Below are 18,896 nucleotides of genomic sequence, written 5' to 3' on the forward strand. Positions count from 1 at the left end.
AAGCACAGTGCTTAGTCACAACTAGCATACACTGATTGTGTGTTAAATGAATAATTTGGGAATTCTGGAAGTCTAATATCAGAAATTGTATTTGTTTTTAGCATTGACAGAAAATATCTTGAATGTGAAATGTTGCTTGTCAGACAGTTTTGTAATTCATTCTGTAAGTGCTGAATTGTTCTTAATCAGATTAAGGTTCTGGGCAGGATAAGATGGGTCTGATTTTTCTTTTCTTTTTCTTTCTTTCTCTCCCTCTCTCTCTCTCTTTTTTTTTTTTTTGAGACAGGGTCCCGCTCTGTCACCCAGGCTGGAATGCAGTGGCGCGATCTTGGCTCACTGCAACCTCCGCCTCCAAGGCTCAAGCAATTTTTGTGCCTCAGACTCCCGAGTAGCTGGGATTACAAGCATGCGCCACCACACCTGGCTAATTTGTATTTTTAGCAGAGACAAAGTTTTACCACACTGACCACGCTGGTCTCAAAGTCCGGATCTCAAGCAATCCACCTGCCTCCACCTTCCAAGGTGCTGGGACTACAAGCGCGAGCCACTGAGCCCTGCTGGGTCTGCTTTTTCTACTAACACGTTATACTTATTTAGCAGCTGGTATAGACAGAACCGGGGTGCAGCTGATTTCATAAAAGCAGGCTTTGCACTGACTCCACCACTTACTGATTTGACATGCTTCAGGAGCAGAGGCAAGGTGTTGCTAATCCCAGATAATAGAGGACCCAGACACCAGCCATAGTTGACTTCAGGACCTGGTTAATGGTGCAGCCATTTCACCCACTCCAGGCTGGAGCCACTCTTCCCATGGCAACACGGAGTACTGTCATAGAAGTACCCGAGCTCCTCTTTCCACAGTCTCTCTGGGAAATTGTCACCTTTCTCAATCTTCTGAGCAGCTGCCATGGCACTAAACCTTTCGCAGGATAGGAGGCTTGCTGACTCCACAGCTTACAAGTTCCTCAGTGTCCACCCCAGCACAGAGGGGGTTACGGTGTGGCTGGCTGCCAGTGGACTCAGATCTGAACTGGGGACCGTTCTTTCTCTTTAAGCTGTAAGTTGGGAAGGATAAAAACTGCCCCCTCCCAAAGTGATGGGAAGGGCAAGCAGAGAACATAGGTATGCAGCTTTACAAATTGGAATCCTCTCAGCTCCAAGGGGAGGGTATGTATTCAAAACACAAAAGAGGCCTGGTCCCTGGAGAGGGTGAGAGGCAGTGTTGAAATTCAGGCAGGACTTTTCATTGGAGACTTATCAAAGCAAATCATCCGAAAAAGGCTTCCTCACCTTTTAGTAAGTATGGAGCAAAGGCTCTCATGTGGAACATTCCAAAAAGCCTCTATTTAAGGCATGTTAGATGACCCTTCTCTTCCTTTCTCACCCTTTTCCCTTGAGGGCATCCTGGGGGAGTGTTGACCTCCCCACAGACAGGGACCCTCTCCTGTGGCCCATCTGAAGCTGACCAGCTTTGGAAAGCTTTCCACCTCTTCCTTCACTGATAGGTGATATGGGATCATAGAAGAGTGAATTCTCAGGGAAGAAGAGCCCTTTCCAATTCCTGTCTTTAAAGCTAACAGGTACAAGTCCCACACAGAAACTGCGACTGGCTCAATGGAGTATAGCCATCAGAGGCAGACCCAGGCCCTGGCCCTCAGTCCAGTGCCTCCTTCCCCTCTGTCGCTCATGGGGAAGGAAAACACAGAACCTGAATGCTTAGAAGCAGGGTAGACTTTACTGCTTAATTTGGGGCTGATCTATTCATGGTCCTCAGCCATTTGGAAACAGCCTGTTGTCTCTTGGGTTGGAGTCTGTGGCCTTGGCACCTCTACAGGCTTTGTGGTTATAGGGACTTTCATACCTCCATGCTGGGCTCCTTGATTAGTTCCAACATCCATGCTAAGGGTGTCCCTGTATCCCCTGCCCTGAACACTGCAGGTTCATGTTATGAGGCCGTGAGCTGAAAACAGGAGGAATTGGTATGCTACTGCCTTTGGGATCCCTTCGATGGGGGTTTGTGGTGACCAAGTGCTGCTGATACTCACATCTTGGTTGGACATATCCCAATAGGGTCTCTCTCCAAATGACATGACTTCCCACATGACGATCCCATAGCTCCAAACGTCGCTGGCTGAAGTGAACTTGCGGTAGGCGATGGCCTCTGGAGCTGTCCATCTCACGGGGATCTTCCCTCCCTGAAAGAAGGAGAAAGCGTGGTCAGCCCAACAATCAGGTTTCTGATTGAAGGCAGGCAATAAAAAACTTGGCATGCACATTTTTCCAAACTCTCACTCCCATATCTTGTGAATTATGACAGACAGGCTATTCTTGCTTCATGCACAAGCTATGTTGCTGTGCCTAGTTAGAGAAGCTCAAGGTGACCAGCATACCTATGCTGGCCTCTAGCCTTATGTGGATACACCACATGTGCCCTGGCTCCCTATATGTGGATTCCAATGTTGCTGCAGGGGAGGTGGATGGGAGGAGAGAGGGTAACTGTCATAAAACTCACTGGAACTACCTGAGATTGGCTACATGAGAAACAAGTTATGGTTTTCTTTGTTCCCTGGCAATGTAAAAGCTAACACATTTGGGTCAGAAGGAATTGCAATGGTACAAAAGGAAAGAATAGTGATGAGGCATGCCTCCTGGAGAGCCCTGCCACTACAAGGTCATGCTATGCTGCCCTCTGCCCCATTTTCATTGCATTCCACCTCTGGGGGGCAGGTTTCCCTAACTGTAGCATGCAGATAGCCCTGGGCTTCATGAGGGTTGAATGGTCCCAGTGCTGTGGTCTTTCTACATGCTGGCTGTCCTGCCAGCCCTTCAGTGGAGGTCAAGATTCCAGAGTCTGGAGATGCCCTTTTCTATAGGACCACCCTTAGGCTTGTTTCTCCTTCTTGCCTCCAATCCCACACTGGAAGTTTCTAAATTGGCTCTCTGCTTGGCCCTCAGCTTGTCTGCCAGACCTTGTCCAGTTTTGTTTACCTAAGGGATTCACATCTATCCATTCATTCATCCATCCCATCAACAAATAGGCAATAAGCACCACTTTGTGCCAGGTCTGCTGAGAGGCTGGTGTCTCAGAAATGAGCCAGTGTCCCTGCCCTCAAGCTGAACAGGACAGTGGGGAGACAGACAAGAAAACAGAAACTTAAAATGTATTGTTAAAAACATTGAAAAGTGAGAGAAGGTGAAGATGAGAGTGGGTACAAGGTGTTCTGAAAACCAGAGGAGACTCCCCAACACAGGGAAGGGTCAGGGAAGGCAGGAGCTGTTAGAGAAGCAGTTTCTGGTGGTGGTTAAGAACTCCTGGAGACTTTGTCTGGGTTTGGATACCAGTACTGCCTCTTTTTACCTGTGCGGCGGGGGCAAGTAACCTACCTCTCTGTGCCTCAGTTTCTCATCAGCACCTACACAGCCCAGTGTTAACTATTATTTTCACTATGCTCAGCCCTAAAGAACAAGTAGAAGTTAACCAGGCAGAGTGACTGGAGGAGGGAAGTCCAGGCAGAGAGCAGCTTTCTCAATAGCCAGGGATAAGAGAGAGGCTGGGACATACAAGCAATCTACAATGGCTGAAGCACGGAGTTTCTGAAGGAGAAGTAATGGGAGGTGAGCATAGAGCAGACAGCTGGCATGGCCTGTGCTGTCCAGCATCAGTGCCAATTACAGCTGTTAAACAGGGTGCTCACCAAGGCTGTCCTCCAAAGCTCATCACTCCCTATAGCAAATATGGCCCCCCTTTTCAGTTTTTCATGCCAAATGCTAGGATTTCACCCCATCGTGCTTTTTTCCATGCTTAGGCTCTGTCTCACTCCATACTACATGGATCATGAAGCTGCTGACTGCAGCAGTAACAGCACAGAGCAGGGACGGCAGCTCCCTCACTCCCCTCCTCATTTACCTCATGCCTCCACTGAAAGAGGATATTTTTATACTGCCCATTCTTACAATCTGCTCAAGTCACCAAAGATACATGGTTGACGTTAGCAAAAATACTGTAAAAATGTAAAAATGGTTAACCCGAGCTAGGCAGTAAAAAAAAAAAACGAGCAAACAGCAAAGTGTATTTTTATCTGGTTTCCTATCTGGAGCCTGGGAGGAATAAAGGCAACCAGGCTGGACCTCTGCAGGCACACATCCCACTTTCTGCAAAGAAGACAGTCCTAATTTCCCCTGAGGATGGTGGCAGGCTTTTGTGGTGGGGGAGATGTCCTCAGCTCAAGTGCCAGCTACACGACAAATGCCTGGAGGGCATGCTCAGGCTGTGGCTGCAGCAGGACTCTGTTCTCATCATCCCCCAGAACATGAATGAATTTACTGGTTTTATCTACATGTTCCCCACGGTTGGGAAGAGAGGTGGAGAATTCATCCAGTGAAGCAGCAGCTACCAAACACCTGGAGGTCAATGTCTGACAGTGCAGAGACCCCAAGTTGTGTGTTGCCATTAGGGGAGGTGCTGTTGTCACACCTCGAGATGGCTTGGGCTCCCCCAGAAAAGAGGGGCTTTGGTTCTCTCAAAATACCTGGGTTAAGTGAGGTAGGAGAGAGTTGGAGTTTAATTAGTATACTGTGTGTGTGTGGTGTGTGAGTGAGAGAGAGAGACAGAGACAGAGAACCAGATTGTGTGTGAGAATGTATCAATCTGTGTGCGAGAGTGGGAGACAGAGAAAACTTGGCAGTGTAGGTCTCTGAGTAAAAGAGAGTTAGGGCTTGCTTATCTTTTGTGTGTGTTTGTGTCAGAGAGAGGAGGGGAGATGACAGTGTGGCTCTTCTGAATTTCAAAGAGGTGATTTGGGAGTCTGAGAGTGTCCTCCTCTGCCAAGTCTGGAGCAAACCCCAGGGGCTGTCAGTGACAGCTGTGGAGCCGCTCCCTCTTGCCTGGAAAGTGGCAGTGCCTGGCCCACGGCAAGGAGCCTCCAGCCCTCCTGCCACCTTGCACTGTTGGGCCTCACTGAACATGGAGCTTGGGCTGTCACCGCCGCCCCCCTCCATCCCAGCAGGTGGCTGAGCCATCGAGAAGAGCCCCTGGACAGGCAGGTGACAGCTTGTCATGGCAGGCTCTCCTGCTCAGCTGAAGAGAAGGGGGACACTGACCTGGGAGGCAGAACAAAAGGAAATGCAAAGTCAGGGGAGCACAAGAGTGGGCACTTTGTTTCCTAGGAATTTTCAACCTTCCTTCCATCTTTTCAAACATCATTGTCAATGTTGCCTTCTGGTGCTCAGAGGTAATCATGGTGATGATTATTGATATAATCAATATCAATATCAATTATTGACATAATTAATATTATCAAGTGATGATTATAACTTGTCTTCAATTGTGTGAAAGGAAATCTATTAATTTAGAGGATGGTGACCAGCCCTGTGGAGGGAAGCAAAAGAAAAGGAAGTAGAACCCTGCTGCAGCAGGCAGGGTTCTGCCAGCCAGGCGGTCCTGCTGCTGCTGTATGAGGAACTTGGACCAGACACCAGGGCCAACACAGCCATGTGACTTTAAAGTGCCCTAAGAGCCCCCAGCTCCCCAGTGCAGGCATGAGGAAGGGGCATAGAGGAGTGCTTGCTCCACTGGGTGGTGAGGAACATCAGGGAAAAATTCTCAGGGCAGTGAAGAATGCATGGGGCTCACTGGAAAGGAATCTGCATTCATACAGACACAGAAGTGCTGACACTGGGCTTGGGGAGAGCACTGTTCCTGGCAGGGGTTTCTACGAGGTACCAGATGACTTGCTTCCCCGGGGGATGCTAAGGGCATGGTTCTGCTTTCTGCAGGGACTGGATTTCCCTAGAGCTGCCGCAGGGGTCACTGTTGGAGCATGGGGGAGGGAGAAGAGAAGAAGAGGAAGAGGCAGCTCACGGTCATTAGGGGTCTGAGTTCCCTTCAAGACTTCATACACACCTTCCACACAGAGCTTTGCACTGAACGGTTGTGTTGCCAAGAATTCTTCAAATGTTTGAAAACCATTGCTTCAGAATAATTATGTCTTAGCTCAGATATAAGATAAACTTAAGTGTGTGTGTGTGTGTGTGTGTGTAGAATTTGCTGAACTAAGAGAAGATATCTGGCAGTGAATTAATCCTAACCCTGCCATCCTCAAGGTCATCTGCTGACCCACATCCACACCTGCCAGCAGGTGTGATGCCAACGGGTAGAAGCTCTTGGTGTAGAGGCATTTTAGTCCCTCAGCTTCAGACAGCCTGCAGCAAGCATCTATGTAGCACCTATTCTGTCCTCAGTACTCTGCTGGGGACATGGTAATGATGAGCCTCAGCCCTACTCTCAATGGGCAATGGATATCCCTAACACCATACAGCCAGCACACTGTCTTGCCACAGTGAGGTTACAGAAGTACAACACATAGCTTTGGTTCTAGAGCCCACCCAAGTATGAAGTTTTCCAGGCCAAGGTCCAGGCATATGACTGATTCCTTTTGCTAATTACTTATTGTTGAGAAGTCCAGAGGGTAGCACTTCTATGTGTCTGGGCATTGCTACAGCACTTTTCTCCACCATCTTGTGTGAGATGAAATCTCAATGGGATTATGGCAGAAATCCAGCCACTCATGAATACTGAGTATTGTGTTCATGGACTTGTTCACCAAATATTTCTGTTGTGCAGCATGAGAGAATCCCCTTGAAGTTTGGAAGTGATAGGTTCATGGCTGAGTGTATCATGAAATGGCTCTGAATTTCATAATGCCTGCTATTCCAAAAGGTTTATAATATATAAAGTATATTGAGGTTGTTGTGAAAGTCCAACATGATAGATATTTAAAACACACAGGTGGAGCCAAGATGGCCGAATAGGAACAGCTCCAGTCTCCAGCTCCCAGCCTGAGCGACACAGAAGACGGGTGATTTCTGCATTTCTGCTTGAGGTACCGGTTTCATCTCACTGGGGAGTGCCAAACAGTGGGTGCAGGACAGTCGGTGAAGCGCACTGTGCGCCAGCCGAAGCAGGGTGAGGCATTGCCTCACTCGGGAAGTGCAAGGGGTCAGGGAGTTCCCTTTCCTAGTCAAAGAAAGGGGTAACAGAGGGCACCTGGAATATCAGGTCAGTCCCACTCTAATACTGCCCTTTTCCAACGGGCCTGGAAAACGGCACACTAGGAGATTGTGTCCTGCACCTGGCTTGGAGGGTCCTATGCCCACGGAGTCTCGCTGATTGCTAGCACAGCAGTCTGAGATCAAGCTGCAAGGCAGCAGCGAGGCTGGGGGAGGGGCGCCCGCCATTGCCCAGGCTTGCTTAGGTAAATAAAGCAGCCAGGAAGCTCGAACTGGGTGGAGCCCACCACAGCTCAAGGAGGCCTGCCTGCCTCTGTAGGCTCCACCTCTGGGGGCAGGGCACAGACAAACAAAAAGTCAGCAGGAACCTCCTCAGAATTAAATGTCTCTGTCTGACTGACAGCTTTGAAGAGAGTAGTGGTTCTCCCAGCACACAGCTGGAGATCTGAGAACGGACAGACTGCCTCCTAAAGTGGGTCCCTCACCCCTGAGCAGCCTAACTGGGAGGCACCCCCCCAGTAGGGACAGACTGACACCTCACTCGGCCGGGTACTCCTCTGAGACAAAACTTCCAGAGGAACTATCAGACAGCTGAATTTGTGGTCTCACGAAAATCTGCTGTTCTGCAGCCACCGCTGCTGACACCCAGCCAAACAGGGTCTGGAGTGGACCTCTAGTAAACTCCAACAGACCTGCAACTGAGGGTCCTGTCTGGTAGAAGGAAAACTAACAAACAGAAAGGACATCCACACCAAAAACCCATCTGTACATCACCATCATCAGAGACCAAAAGTAGATAAAACCACAAAGATGGGGAAAAAACAGAGCAGAAAAACTGGAAACTCTAAAAAGCAGAGCACCTCTCCTCCTCCAAAGGAATGCAGTTCCTCACCAGCAACAGAACAAAGCTGGATGGAAGATGACTTTGACGAGTTGAGAGAAGAAGGCTTCAGACGATCAAACTACTCTGAGCTATGGGAGGAAATTCAAAACAATAGCAAAGAAGTTAAAAACTTTGAAAAAAAAATTAGAAGAATGGATAACTAGAATAACCAATGGAGAGAAGGGCTTAAAGGAGCTGATGGGGCTGAAAGCCAAGTTTCGAGAACTATGCGAAGATTGCAGAAGCCTCAGTAGCAGATGCGATCAACTGGAAGAAAGGGTATCGCTGATGGAAGATGAAATGAATGAAATGAAGCGAGAAGGGAAGTTTAGAGAAAAAAGAATAAAAAGAAATGAACAAAGCCTCCAAGAAATTTGGGACTATGTGAAAAGACCAAACCTACATCTGCTTAGTGTACCTGAAAATGACGCGGAGAATGGAACCAATTGGAAAACACTCTGCAAGATATTATCCAGGAGAACTTCCCCAATATAGCAAGGCAGGCCAACATTCAGATTCAGGAAATACAGAGAACGCCACAAAGATACTCCTCGAGAAGAGCAACTCCAAGACACATAATTGTCAGATTCACCAAAGTTGAAATGAAGGAAAAAATGTTAAGGGCAGCCAGAGAGAAAGGTCAGGTTACCCACAAAGGGAAGCCCATCAGACTAACAGCTGATCTCTCAGCAGAAACTCTACAAGCCAGAAGAGAGTGGGGGCCGATATTCAACATTCTTAAAGGAAAGAATTTTCAACCCAGAATTTCATATCCAGCCAAACTAAGCTTCATAAGTGAAGGAGAAATAAAATACTTTACAGGCAAGCAAATGCTGAGTGATTTTGTCACCACCAGACCTGCCCTAAAAGAGCTCCTGAAGGAAGCACTAAACATGGAAAGGAACAACCGGTACCAGCCACTGCAAAAACATGCCAAATTGTAAAGACCATCGAGGCTAGGAAGAAACTGCATCAACTAACGAGCAAAATAACCAACTAACATCATAATGACAGGATCAGATTCACACATAACAATATTAACGTTAAATGTAAATGGGCTAAATGCTCCAATTAAAAGACACAGACTGGCAAACTGGATAAGGAGTCAGGACCCATCAGTGTGCTGTATTCAGGAAACACATCTCACGTGCAGAGACATACACAGACTCACGATAAGGGGATGGAGGAAGATCTATCAAGCAAATGGAAAACAAAAAAAGGCAGGGGTTGCAATCCTAGTCTCTGATAAAATAGACTTTAAACCAACAAAGATCAAAAGAGACAAAGAAGGCCATTACATAATGGTAAAGGGATCAATTCAACAAGAAGAGCTAACTATCCTAAATATATACGCACCCAACACAGGAGCACCCAGATTCATAAAGCAAGTCCTGAGTGACCTACAAAGGGACTTAAACTCCCACACAATAATAATGTGAGATTTTCACACCCCACTGTCAACATTAGACAGATCAATGAGACAGAAAGTTAACAAGGATATCCAGGAATTGAACTCAGCTCTACACAAAGTGGACCTAATAGACATCTACAGAACTCTCCACCCCAAATCAACAGAATATACATTTTTTTCAGTACCACACCACACCTATTCCAAAACTGACCACATAGTTGGAAGTAAAGCTCTCCTCAGCAAATGTAAAAGAACAGAAATTATAACAAACTGTCTCTCAGACCACAGTGCAATCAAACTAGAACTCAGGATTAAGAAACTCACTCAAAACTGCTCAACTACATGGAAACTGAACAACCTGCTCCTGAATGACTATTGGGTACATAATGAAATGAAGGCAGAAATAAAGATGTTCTTTGAAACCAACGAGAACAAAGACACAACATACCAGAATCTCTGGGACACGTTCAAAGCAGTGTGTAGAGGGAAATTTATAGCACTAAATGCCCACAAGAGAAGGCAGGAAAGATCCAAAATTGACACCCTAACATCACAATTCAAAGAACTAGAAAATCAAGAGCAAACACATTCAAAAGCTAGCAGAAGGCAAGAAATAACTAAAATCAGAGCAGAACTGAAGGAAATAGAGACACAAAAAACCCTCCAAAAAATTAATGTATCCAGGAGCTGGTTTTTTGAAAAGATCCACAAAATTGACAGACTGCTAGCAAGACTAATAAAGAAGAAAAGAGAGAAGAATCAAATAGACGCAATAAAAAATGAAAAAGGGGATATCACCATTGATCCCACAGAAGTACAATCTACCATCAGAGAATACTACAAACACCTCTATGCAAATAAACTAGAAAATCTAGAAGAAATGGATAAATTCCTTGACAAATACACCCTCCCAAGACTAAATCAGGAAGAAGTTGAATCTCTGAATAGACCAATAACAGGTTCTGAAATTGTGGCAATAATCAATAGCTTACCAACTAAAAAGAGTCCAGGACCTGATGGATTCACAGCCGAATTCTACCAGAGGTACAAGGAAGAACTGGTACCATTCCTTCTGAAACTATTCCAATCAATAGAAAAAGAGGGATCCTCCCTAACACATTTTGTGAAGCCAGCATCATCCTGATACCAAAGCCTGGCAGAGACATAACCAAAAAAGAGAATTTCAGACCAATATCCTTGATGAACATTGATGCAAAAATCCTCCATAAAATACTGGCAAACCGAATCCAGCAGCACATCAAAAAGCTTATCCACCATAATCAAGTGGGCTTCATCCCTGGGATGCAAGGCTGGTTCAACATACGCAAATCAATGAATGCAACCCAGCATATAAACAGAACCAAAGACAAAAACCACATGATTATCTCAATAGATGCAGAAAAGGCCTTTGACAAAATTCAACAACCCTTCATGCTAAAAACTCTCAATAAATTAGGTATTGATGGGACGTATCTCAAAATAATAAGAGCTATCTACGACAAACCCACAGCCAATATCATACTGAATGGGCAAAAACTGGAAGCATTCCCTCTGAAAACTGGCACAAGACAGGGATGCCCTCTCTCACCACTCCTATTCAACATAGTGCTGGAAGTTCTGGCCAGAGCAATCAGGCAGGAGAAGGAAATAAATGGTATTCAATTAGGAAAAGAGGAAGTCAAATTGTCCCTGTTTGCAGGTGACATGATTGTATATCTAGAAAACCCCATTGTCTCAGCCCAAAATCTCCTTAAGCTGATTAGCAACTTCAGCAAAGTCTCAGGATACAAAATCAATGTGCAAAAATCACAAGCATTCTTGTACACCAATCACAGACAAACAGAGAGCCAAATCATGAGTGAACTCTCATTCACAATTGCTTCAAAGAGAATAAAATACCTAGGAATCCAACTTACAAGGGATGTGAAGGACCTCTTCAAGGAGAACTACAAACCACTGCTCAATGAAATAAAAGAGGATACAAACAAATGGAAGAACATTCCATGCTCATGGGTTGGAAGAATCAATATCGTGAAAATGGCCATACTGCCCAAGGTAATTTATAGATTCAATGCCATCCCCATCAAGCTACCAATGACTTTCTTCACAGAATTGGAAAAAACTACTTTAAAGTTCATATGGAACCAAAAAAGAGCCTGCATCGCCAAGTCAATCCTAAGCCAAAAGAACAAAGCTGGAGGCATCATGCTACCTGACTTCAAACTATACTACAAGGCTACAGTAACCAAAACAGCATGGTACTGGTACCACAACAGAGACATAGATCAATGGAACAGAACAGAGCCCTCAGAAATGATGCCGCATAGCTACAACTATCTGATCTTTGACAAACCTGACAAAAACAAGAAATGGGGAAAGGATTCCCTATTTAATAAATGGTGCTGGGAAAACTGGCTAGCCATATGTAGAAAGCTGAAACTGGATCCCTTCCTTACACCTTATACAAAACTTAATTCAAGATGGATTAAAGACTTAAATGTTAGACCTAAAACCATTAAAATCCTACAAGAAAACCTAGGCAATACCATTCAGGACATAGGCGTGGGCAAGGACTTCATGTCTAAAACACCAAAAGCAATGGCAACAAAAGCCAAAATTGACAAATGGGATCTAATTAAACTAAAGAGCTTCTGCACAGCAAAAGAAACTATCATCAGAGTGAACAGGCAACCTACAGAATGGGAGAAAATTTTTGCAACCTACTCATCTGACAAAGGGCTAATATCCAGAATCTACAATGAACTCAAACAAATTTACGAGAAAAAAACAACCCCATCAAAAAGTGGGTGAAGGACATGAACAGCCACTTCTCAAAAGAAGACATTTATGCAGCCAAAAAACACATGAAGAAATGCTCCTCATCACTGGCCATCAGAGAAATGCAAATCAAAACCACAGTGAGATACCATCTCACACCAGTTAGAATGGCCATCATTAAAAAATCAGGAAATAACAGGTGCTGGAGAGGATGTGGAGAAATAGGAACACTTTTACACTGTTGGTGGGACTGTAAACTAGTTCAACCATTGTGGAAGTCAGTGTGGCGATTCCTCAGGGATCTAGAACTAGAAATACCATTTGACCCAGCCATCCCATTACTGGGTATATACCCAAAGGACTATAAATCATGCTGCTATAAAGACACATGCACACGTATGTTTATTGCGGCACTATTCACAACAGCAAAGACTTGGAACCAACCCAAAAGTCCAACAACGATAGACTGGATTAAGAAAATGTGGCACATATACACCATGGAATACTATGCAGCCATAAAAAATGATGAGTTCATGTCCTTTGTAGGGACATGGATGAAACTGGAAAACATCATTCTCAGTAAACTATCGCAAGGACAAAAAAACCAAACACTGCATGTTCTCACTCATAGGTGGGAATTGAACAATGAGAACTCATGGACACAGGAAGGGGAACATCACACTCCGGGGACTGTTGTGGGGTTGGGGATGGGGGGAGGGACAGCATTAGGAGATATACCTAATGCTAAATGACGAGTTAATGAGTGCAGGAAATCAACATGGCACATGGATACATATGTAACAAACCTGCACATTGTGCACATGTACCCTAAAACCTAAAGTATAATAAAAAAAAAAAGTCAGGAAACAACAGATGCTGGAGAGGATGTGGAGAAATAGGAACACTTTTACACTGTTGGTGGGACTATAAACTAGTTCAACTATTGTGGAAGACAGTGTGGCGATTCCCCAGGGATCTAGTACTAGAAATACCATTTGACCCAGCCATCCCATTACTGGGTATATACCCAAAGGACTATAAATCATGCTGCTATAAAGACACATGCACACGTATGTTTATTGTGGCACTATTCACAATAGCAAAGACTTGGAACCAACCCAAACATCCAACAAGGATAGACTGGATTAAGAAAATGTGGCACATATACACCATGGAATACTATGCAGCCATAAAAAATGATGAGTTCATGTCCTTTGTAGGGACATGGATGAAGCTGGGAACCATCATTCTCAGCAAACTATCGCAGGGACAAAAAGACCAAACACTGCATGTTCTCGCTCATAGGCGGGAATTGAACAATGAGAACACTTGGACACAGGAAGAGGAACATCACACACTGGGGTCTGTTGTGAGGTGGGGGGAAGTGGGGAGGGATAGCATTAGGAGATATACCTAATGTAAATGATGAGTTAATGGGTGCAGCACACCAACATGGCACATGTATACATATGTAACAAATCTGCACATTGTGTACATGTACCCTAGAACTTAAAGTATAATAAATATATATATAAAAAATAAAAAGAAAAAGAAAAAATTTAGAAGAAAAAAAAAAAAAGAAAATTAACCTCTGCACAATGGGCAAAGATTTCAAAAGACATTTTACCAAAAAAGATATATTGATGACCAGTAAATCCATAAAAAATGCTCAAGAGGAATGCAGATTAAAACATAGAAGAAATACAGATTAAAACCACAATTAAGTACCACTGTGTCTCCATTGGAATGTCTGAAATAAAAACTGGTGATCACACCAAGTGTTGGAAAAGATATGCAGCAGTTGGAACTCTCATAAGCTGCTGGTGGGAATGTAAAGCAATCAATAAAACACTTTTGAAAATTAAAAAAAAAACAATATATTCTTATTGTCATTAAACAATAAATCATTGAATGTTGTGTATTGAGTTATATCCCCGCAAAAGACTTGTTGAAGTCCTAACCTGTGATACCTGTGAATGTGATCTTATTTGGAAACAGGGCATTTGCAAATATAATCAAGTTAATATGACATCATACTGGATTAGGATGAGCCTGAATTTCATGCTAGCATCCTTATAAAAGGCCGAATGAAAATACAGCAACACACCAGGGAGAACACCATGGTGAAGATGTAGGCAGAGATTGGGGTGATGCATCTACAAACCAAGTTATATCAAGAATTGATGGCAACTAGGAGAGAGACATAGAATAGATCCTCCTTAGAGCCTTCAAAGGGAGAATGACCCTGCCAACACCTTGATCTCAGACTTCCAGCCTCCAGAACTGTGATAGAATAAATTTCTGTTTAAAGCTGTTCAGTTTGTGATACTTTGTTATAGAAGCCATGAGAAACTAATACATTGAGTATATACAATTTTATCAGATACTAGTTTAACAATACTATTGTTAAGTTCCTAGGTGGCAGAACCATCATGGGCTACTATTAGGGGGCAAGAGGACTTGGGAGTGAAGGATAGCTCCAACAGTTTATATCAAAGCCCCTCAATTAACCACAGGGCCCTTTTAAAATTTCATCAGTGCTGTTGATCAGACCTCAGCCACAGTTCATACCTTGAAGCACTGCCCTTTGTCACCCTGCCTGAGGGAGAATTCTATCCTCACTCTACCAGCAGTGTCCCCAGACTCAGAGGGCCACTCCAGGCCTAGGTAAGAGTGGCCTAGGTAAATGCACAACACCGGCTGAAAGCTAGGCCAATACACCTTTTCTTTGATTACTCAGAAGGCCTAGCCCAGTGGTTCTCAAGCTTGGTTACCTACTGGAATCACCTGGGGAAAGTTTGTTTGTTTGCTTGTTTTTAAAGCCATGAATATTCTAATTTATTCGAATTTCTCGGAGTGGTGCCCAAGCATTGGTAGGTTTTTGGTGATACTTCAGGTGATTTGAATATCAGGCCATTAGTCACAGCTACTGGCTGGAGCAGTGGTTCTCAAATTTGAATGTGTATCAGAACCTACTGGAGGGCTCATAAAACTGGTTCTAACCCAGACTTTAAAATTTACTAGTTCTGGGGTAGGGCCTGAGAATTTGCATTCCTAACAAATTCCCAGTGTGGTTCTCACACTTTGAGAACTGTTGGCATAGTTCAATCCGACATAAGTCATGGATTGCTTTAGGAATTGTCTTAAATACAAACTCTGATAATTGTTAGTGCCTGCTTTAAGAAGGATTCTGAGGCTTCATGACTGGGCTCAGCAAGGGGTTGTGACTAATGACTACATGTAAGAATCATCTGAAGCATATTCAAATCATCAATGCTCGGGCACCACTCCCAGAGACTCGAAATTAGAATACTCAAGGCACTAACAAAAAATAAAACTTTCCCCAGGTGACCCCAGTGAGCAACCAAGCTTGAGAACCACTGGGCTAGACCTTCCAGGTATGGAGAGAAGAGGGGTATTTGTGTTGATGAGCAATGTCTTCCTTGGGTGAGGAAGTAGGCAGCTGTTTGTATGGCAAGTGATATGGTTTGGCTGTGTTACTACCCAAATCTCATCTTGAATTGTAGTTCCCCTAATCCCCACTTATTGTATGAAGGACCCAGTGGGAGGGAATTTAATCATGAGGGTGGTTATCCTCATGCTGTTCTCGTGATAGTGGGTGAGTTCTCACAAGATCTGATGGTTCTATAAGGGACTTTTCCCCCTTTTGCTCAGCACTTCTCCTTCCTGCCACCACGTGAAGAAGGACAAGTTTGCTTCCACTTCCACCATGATTGTAAGTTTCCTGAGGCCTCCCCAGCCATGCTGAACTGTGAGTCAATTAAACCTCTTTCCTTTATAAATTACCCTGTCTTGGGTATGTCTTTATTAGCAGTGTGAGAACAGACTAATACAGTAAATTGGTACCAGTAGAATAAGGATATCTGAAAATGTGGAAGTGACTTTGGAACTAGGTAACAGGCAGAGGTTGGAACAGTTTAGAGGACTCAGGAGAAGACACAAAAATGTGGGCAAGTTTGGAACTTCCTAGAGACTTGTTGAATGGCTTTGACCAAAATGCTGATAGTGATATGGACAACGAAGTCCAGGCTAAGGTGGTCTCAGATGGAGATGAAGAACTTGTTGGGAACTAGAGCAAAGGTGACTTTCGCTGTGCTTTAGCAAGGAGACTGGAAGCTTTTTGCCCCTGCCCTAGAGGTCTGTGGAAGTTTGAACTTGAGAGAGATTATTTGGGGAATCTGGCAGAAGAAATTTCTAAGCGGCAAAGTATTCAAGAGGAAGAGAACATAAAAGTTTGGAAAATTTGCAGCCTGATGATGAGATAGGAAAGAAAAACCCATCTTCTGGGGAGAAATTTAAGGGGCTGTAGAAATTCTCATAACTAATAAGGAGGTGAGTCTCCAGGGCATGGCAGAGACCTTCACCACAGTCCCTCCCATCACAGACCTGGAGGCCTAGGAGGGAAAAATGGTTTCCTGGGCCAGGTCCAGGTTCCCCCTACTGTGTGGAGCCTTGGAACTGCAGAACTGTATCTCAGCTGCTCCAGCTATGGCCAAAAGGGGTCAAGGTATAGCTCAGGCCGTTGCTTCAGAGGGTGCAAGTCCCAAGGCTTGGCAGCTTCCACATGATGTTAGTCCTGCGAGTGTGTGGAAGACAAGAATTGAGGTTTGGGGATCTCTGCCTAGATTTCAGAGGATGTATGGAAATGCCTGGATGTCCAGGCAGAAGATTGCTGCAGGGGTAGAGCCCTCATGGAGAACCTCTGCTAGGGCAGTGTGGAAGAGAAACGTGAGGTTGGAGGCCCCACACAGAATCCCCACTGTGGCACTGCCTGGTGGAGCTGTGAGAAGAGGGCCATCATCCTCCAGACCCTAGAATTGTAGATCTGCCAACAGCTTGCACTGTACACCTGGAAGAGCTGCAGACACTCAAGGCCAGCCTGTGGAAGTAGCCAGGAGGGGAGCTGTACCCTGCAAAGCTTCAGAGGCAGACTTGCCCAAGGCTGTGGGAGCCCACCTCTTGTATCAGCATGACCTGGATGTGAGACATGGAATCAAAGGATATCATTTTGGAACTTTAAGGTTTAATAACTGCCCATTGGATTTTGGACTTGCATGGGGCCTGTAGCCCCTTTGTTTGGCCCATTTCTTCCCTTTGGAATGGGTGTATTTACCCAATGCCTGTACCCCCATTGTAACTAGGAAGTAACTAATTTGCTTTTGATTTACAGGCTCATAGGTGGAAGAGACCTGCCTTGTCATAGATGAGACTTTGGACTTGGATTTTTGGGTTAATGCTGGAACGAGTTAAGATTTTGGGGGACTGCTGGAATGGCATGACTATGTTTTGAAATGTGAGGACATAAGATTTAGGAGGAGTCAGAAGTGGAATGGTATGATTTGGCTATATCGCCACCCAAATCTCATCTTGAATTGTAGTTCCCATGATCCCTATGTGTTGTAATAGAGACCCAGTGGAGGTAATTTAATCATGGAGGCAGTTGCCCTTCTGTTCTACTGTACTAGTGAGTGAGTTCTCACAAGATCTGATTATTTTATAAGGAGTTTTCCCCCCTTTTGCTTGGCACTTCTTGCTGCCGTCATGTGAAGAAAGACATGTTTGCTTCTCCTTCCACCATGATTGTAAGTTTCCTGAAGCCTCCCCAGCCATGCTGAACTGTGAGTCAATTAAACCTCTTTCTTTATAATTACCCAGTCTTGAGTACGTCTTTATTAGCAGCATGAGAACAGACTAATACAGCAAATATTTTTCAACATTGTACTAAGCCTCAAAAGATCTTAAAATGATGAAAAAGGAAAAAAGCAGCAAATCGGCCTCATTAATGTTTCTGTCAAGTATATCTGTGGCCCAAAGGAAATGGAGGGCAAATTGAGATAAAGTTTACATTGTATGTCAACCTGGAGTTGGCAGGTTGGACACTCTGCCTTGGAGCAGTGACCCTCCTGACTGTGTGGTTGACCAGCCTGGGTACAGCATCTGCTTGTGAGTGAGGGTTTGTGCAATCCATTGTAGACAAGTTCACACACAGATGGGCCTGCCCTCAGGGGGCATCCATGTGGCACACCCTTGCTTCTGTTCCACAGTCACTGTCTACTGCACTGCTCTAAAGTGAGCTGCAAGTGTTTCTGTGTCAAATTAGAAAGGTATTTTAGAATAAATGTGTCAACTTAAAAGTACTCTGAAAGTACACTGACCCATTTTCCTCAATCTAATGAGTAAAGTGATATTTTTCCAGATAAGACTCATATCAGCTAAGAAGGAAAAGAAGTTTTTGCCTAAAAGGTTATTTTGCTCTGAGTGTCACCAGCTTCTAACAGCTAGTGGAAATGGCTTCTGGCTGCTGAACTGCAACCGAGTCTATATAATAAAGAGGCTGTTCCCAGTTCCCCAGGATGCCAGGAATTTGCATGAAAACAGTCTCTCATCTTCTGAAAGAGTTCATCTGGCCCTGCTGCTTATTTCTTTCCAGAAGCCACAATCTTGATGGTGACACTGTAATTTATTACTGTGCTAAGGATTATGATGCAACATACAGAGAATGAAAACTTGAGGTGGGAAGTAGGCTGCAGGAACAGGTGAGCTTTTGGAGAGGAGGGTCTCGTTTGTCATGCAAATGGCACACATAACAGAGAAAAGGGCTGGGAGAAAAGACGACCCAAAAAGACACACAGCATTAGCTGCCGACAAAATTGTTTCTAAATTGAATGTTTTTCAAAGCTTTTCTTGAAGCATTAGCTGCTCCTCCAAAATGAATGGCAGAATGTATTTCGTTCTAGTAATAAAATGTGTGATTTGAATTACTACAAATGGAAAGATTTACAACTGGGTGGGGTC

At 44.5% G+C, this 18,896-nt stretch overlaps 1 protein-coding gene across 8 annotated transcripts in view; it reads right to left on the reverse strand.

The window, feature by feature from the left end:
* EPHB1 (EPH receptor B1) overlaps positions 1 to 18,896 on the reverse strand; it is a 453,083-nt gene that overhangs the window by 11,008 nt on the left and 423,179 nt on the right. For all 8 annotated transcript variants that reach the window (XM_055295345.2, XM_055295339.2, XM_063611327.1 and 5 more), the window contains one exon: positions 2,046 to 2,195. In XM_055295345.2, the coding sequence (XP_055151320.1) occupies positions 2,046 to 2,195 (150 nt within the window). The remainder of the gene's footprint in view (positions 1 to 2,045; positions 2,196 to 18,896) is intronic.

The sequence above is a fragment of the Symphalangus syndactylus genome, chromosome 10 (assembly GCF_028878055.3).
Source record: "Symphalangus syndactylus isolate Jambi chromosome 10, NHGRI_mSymSyn1-v2.1_pri, whole genome shotgun sequence".
In the NCBI taxonomy this organism is placed as follows: Eukaryota; Metazoa; Chordata; class Mammalia; order Primates; family Hylobatidae; genus Symphalangus; species Symphalangus syndactylus.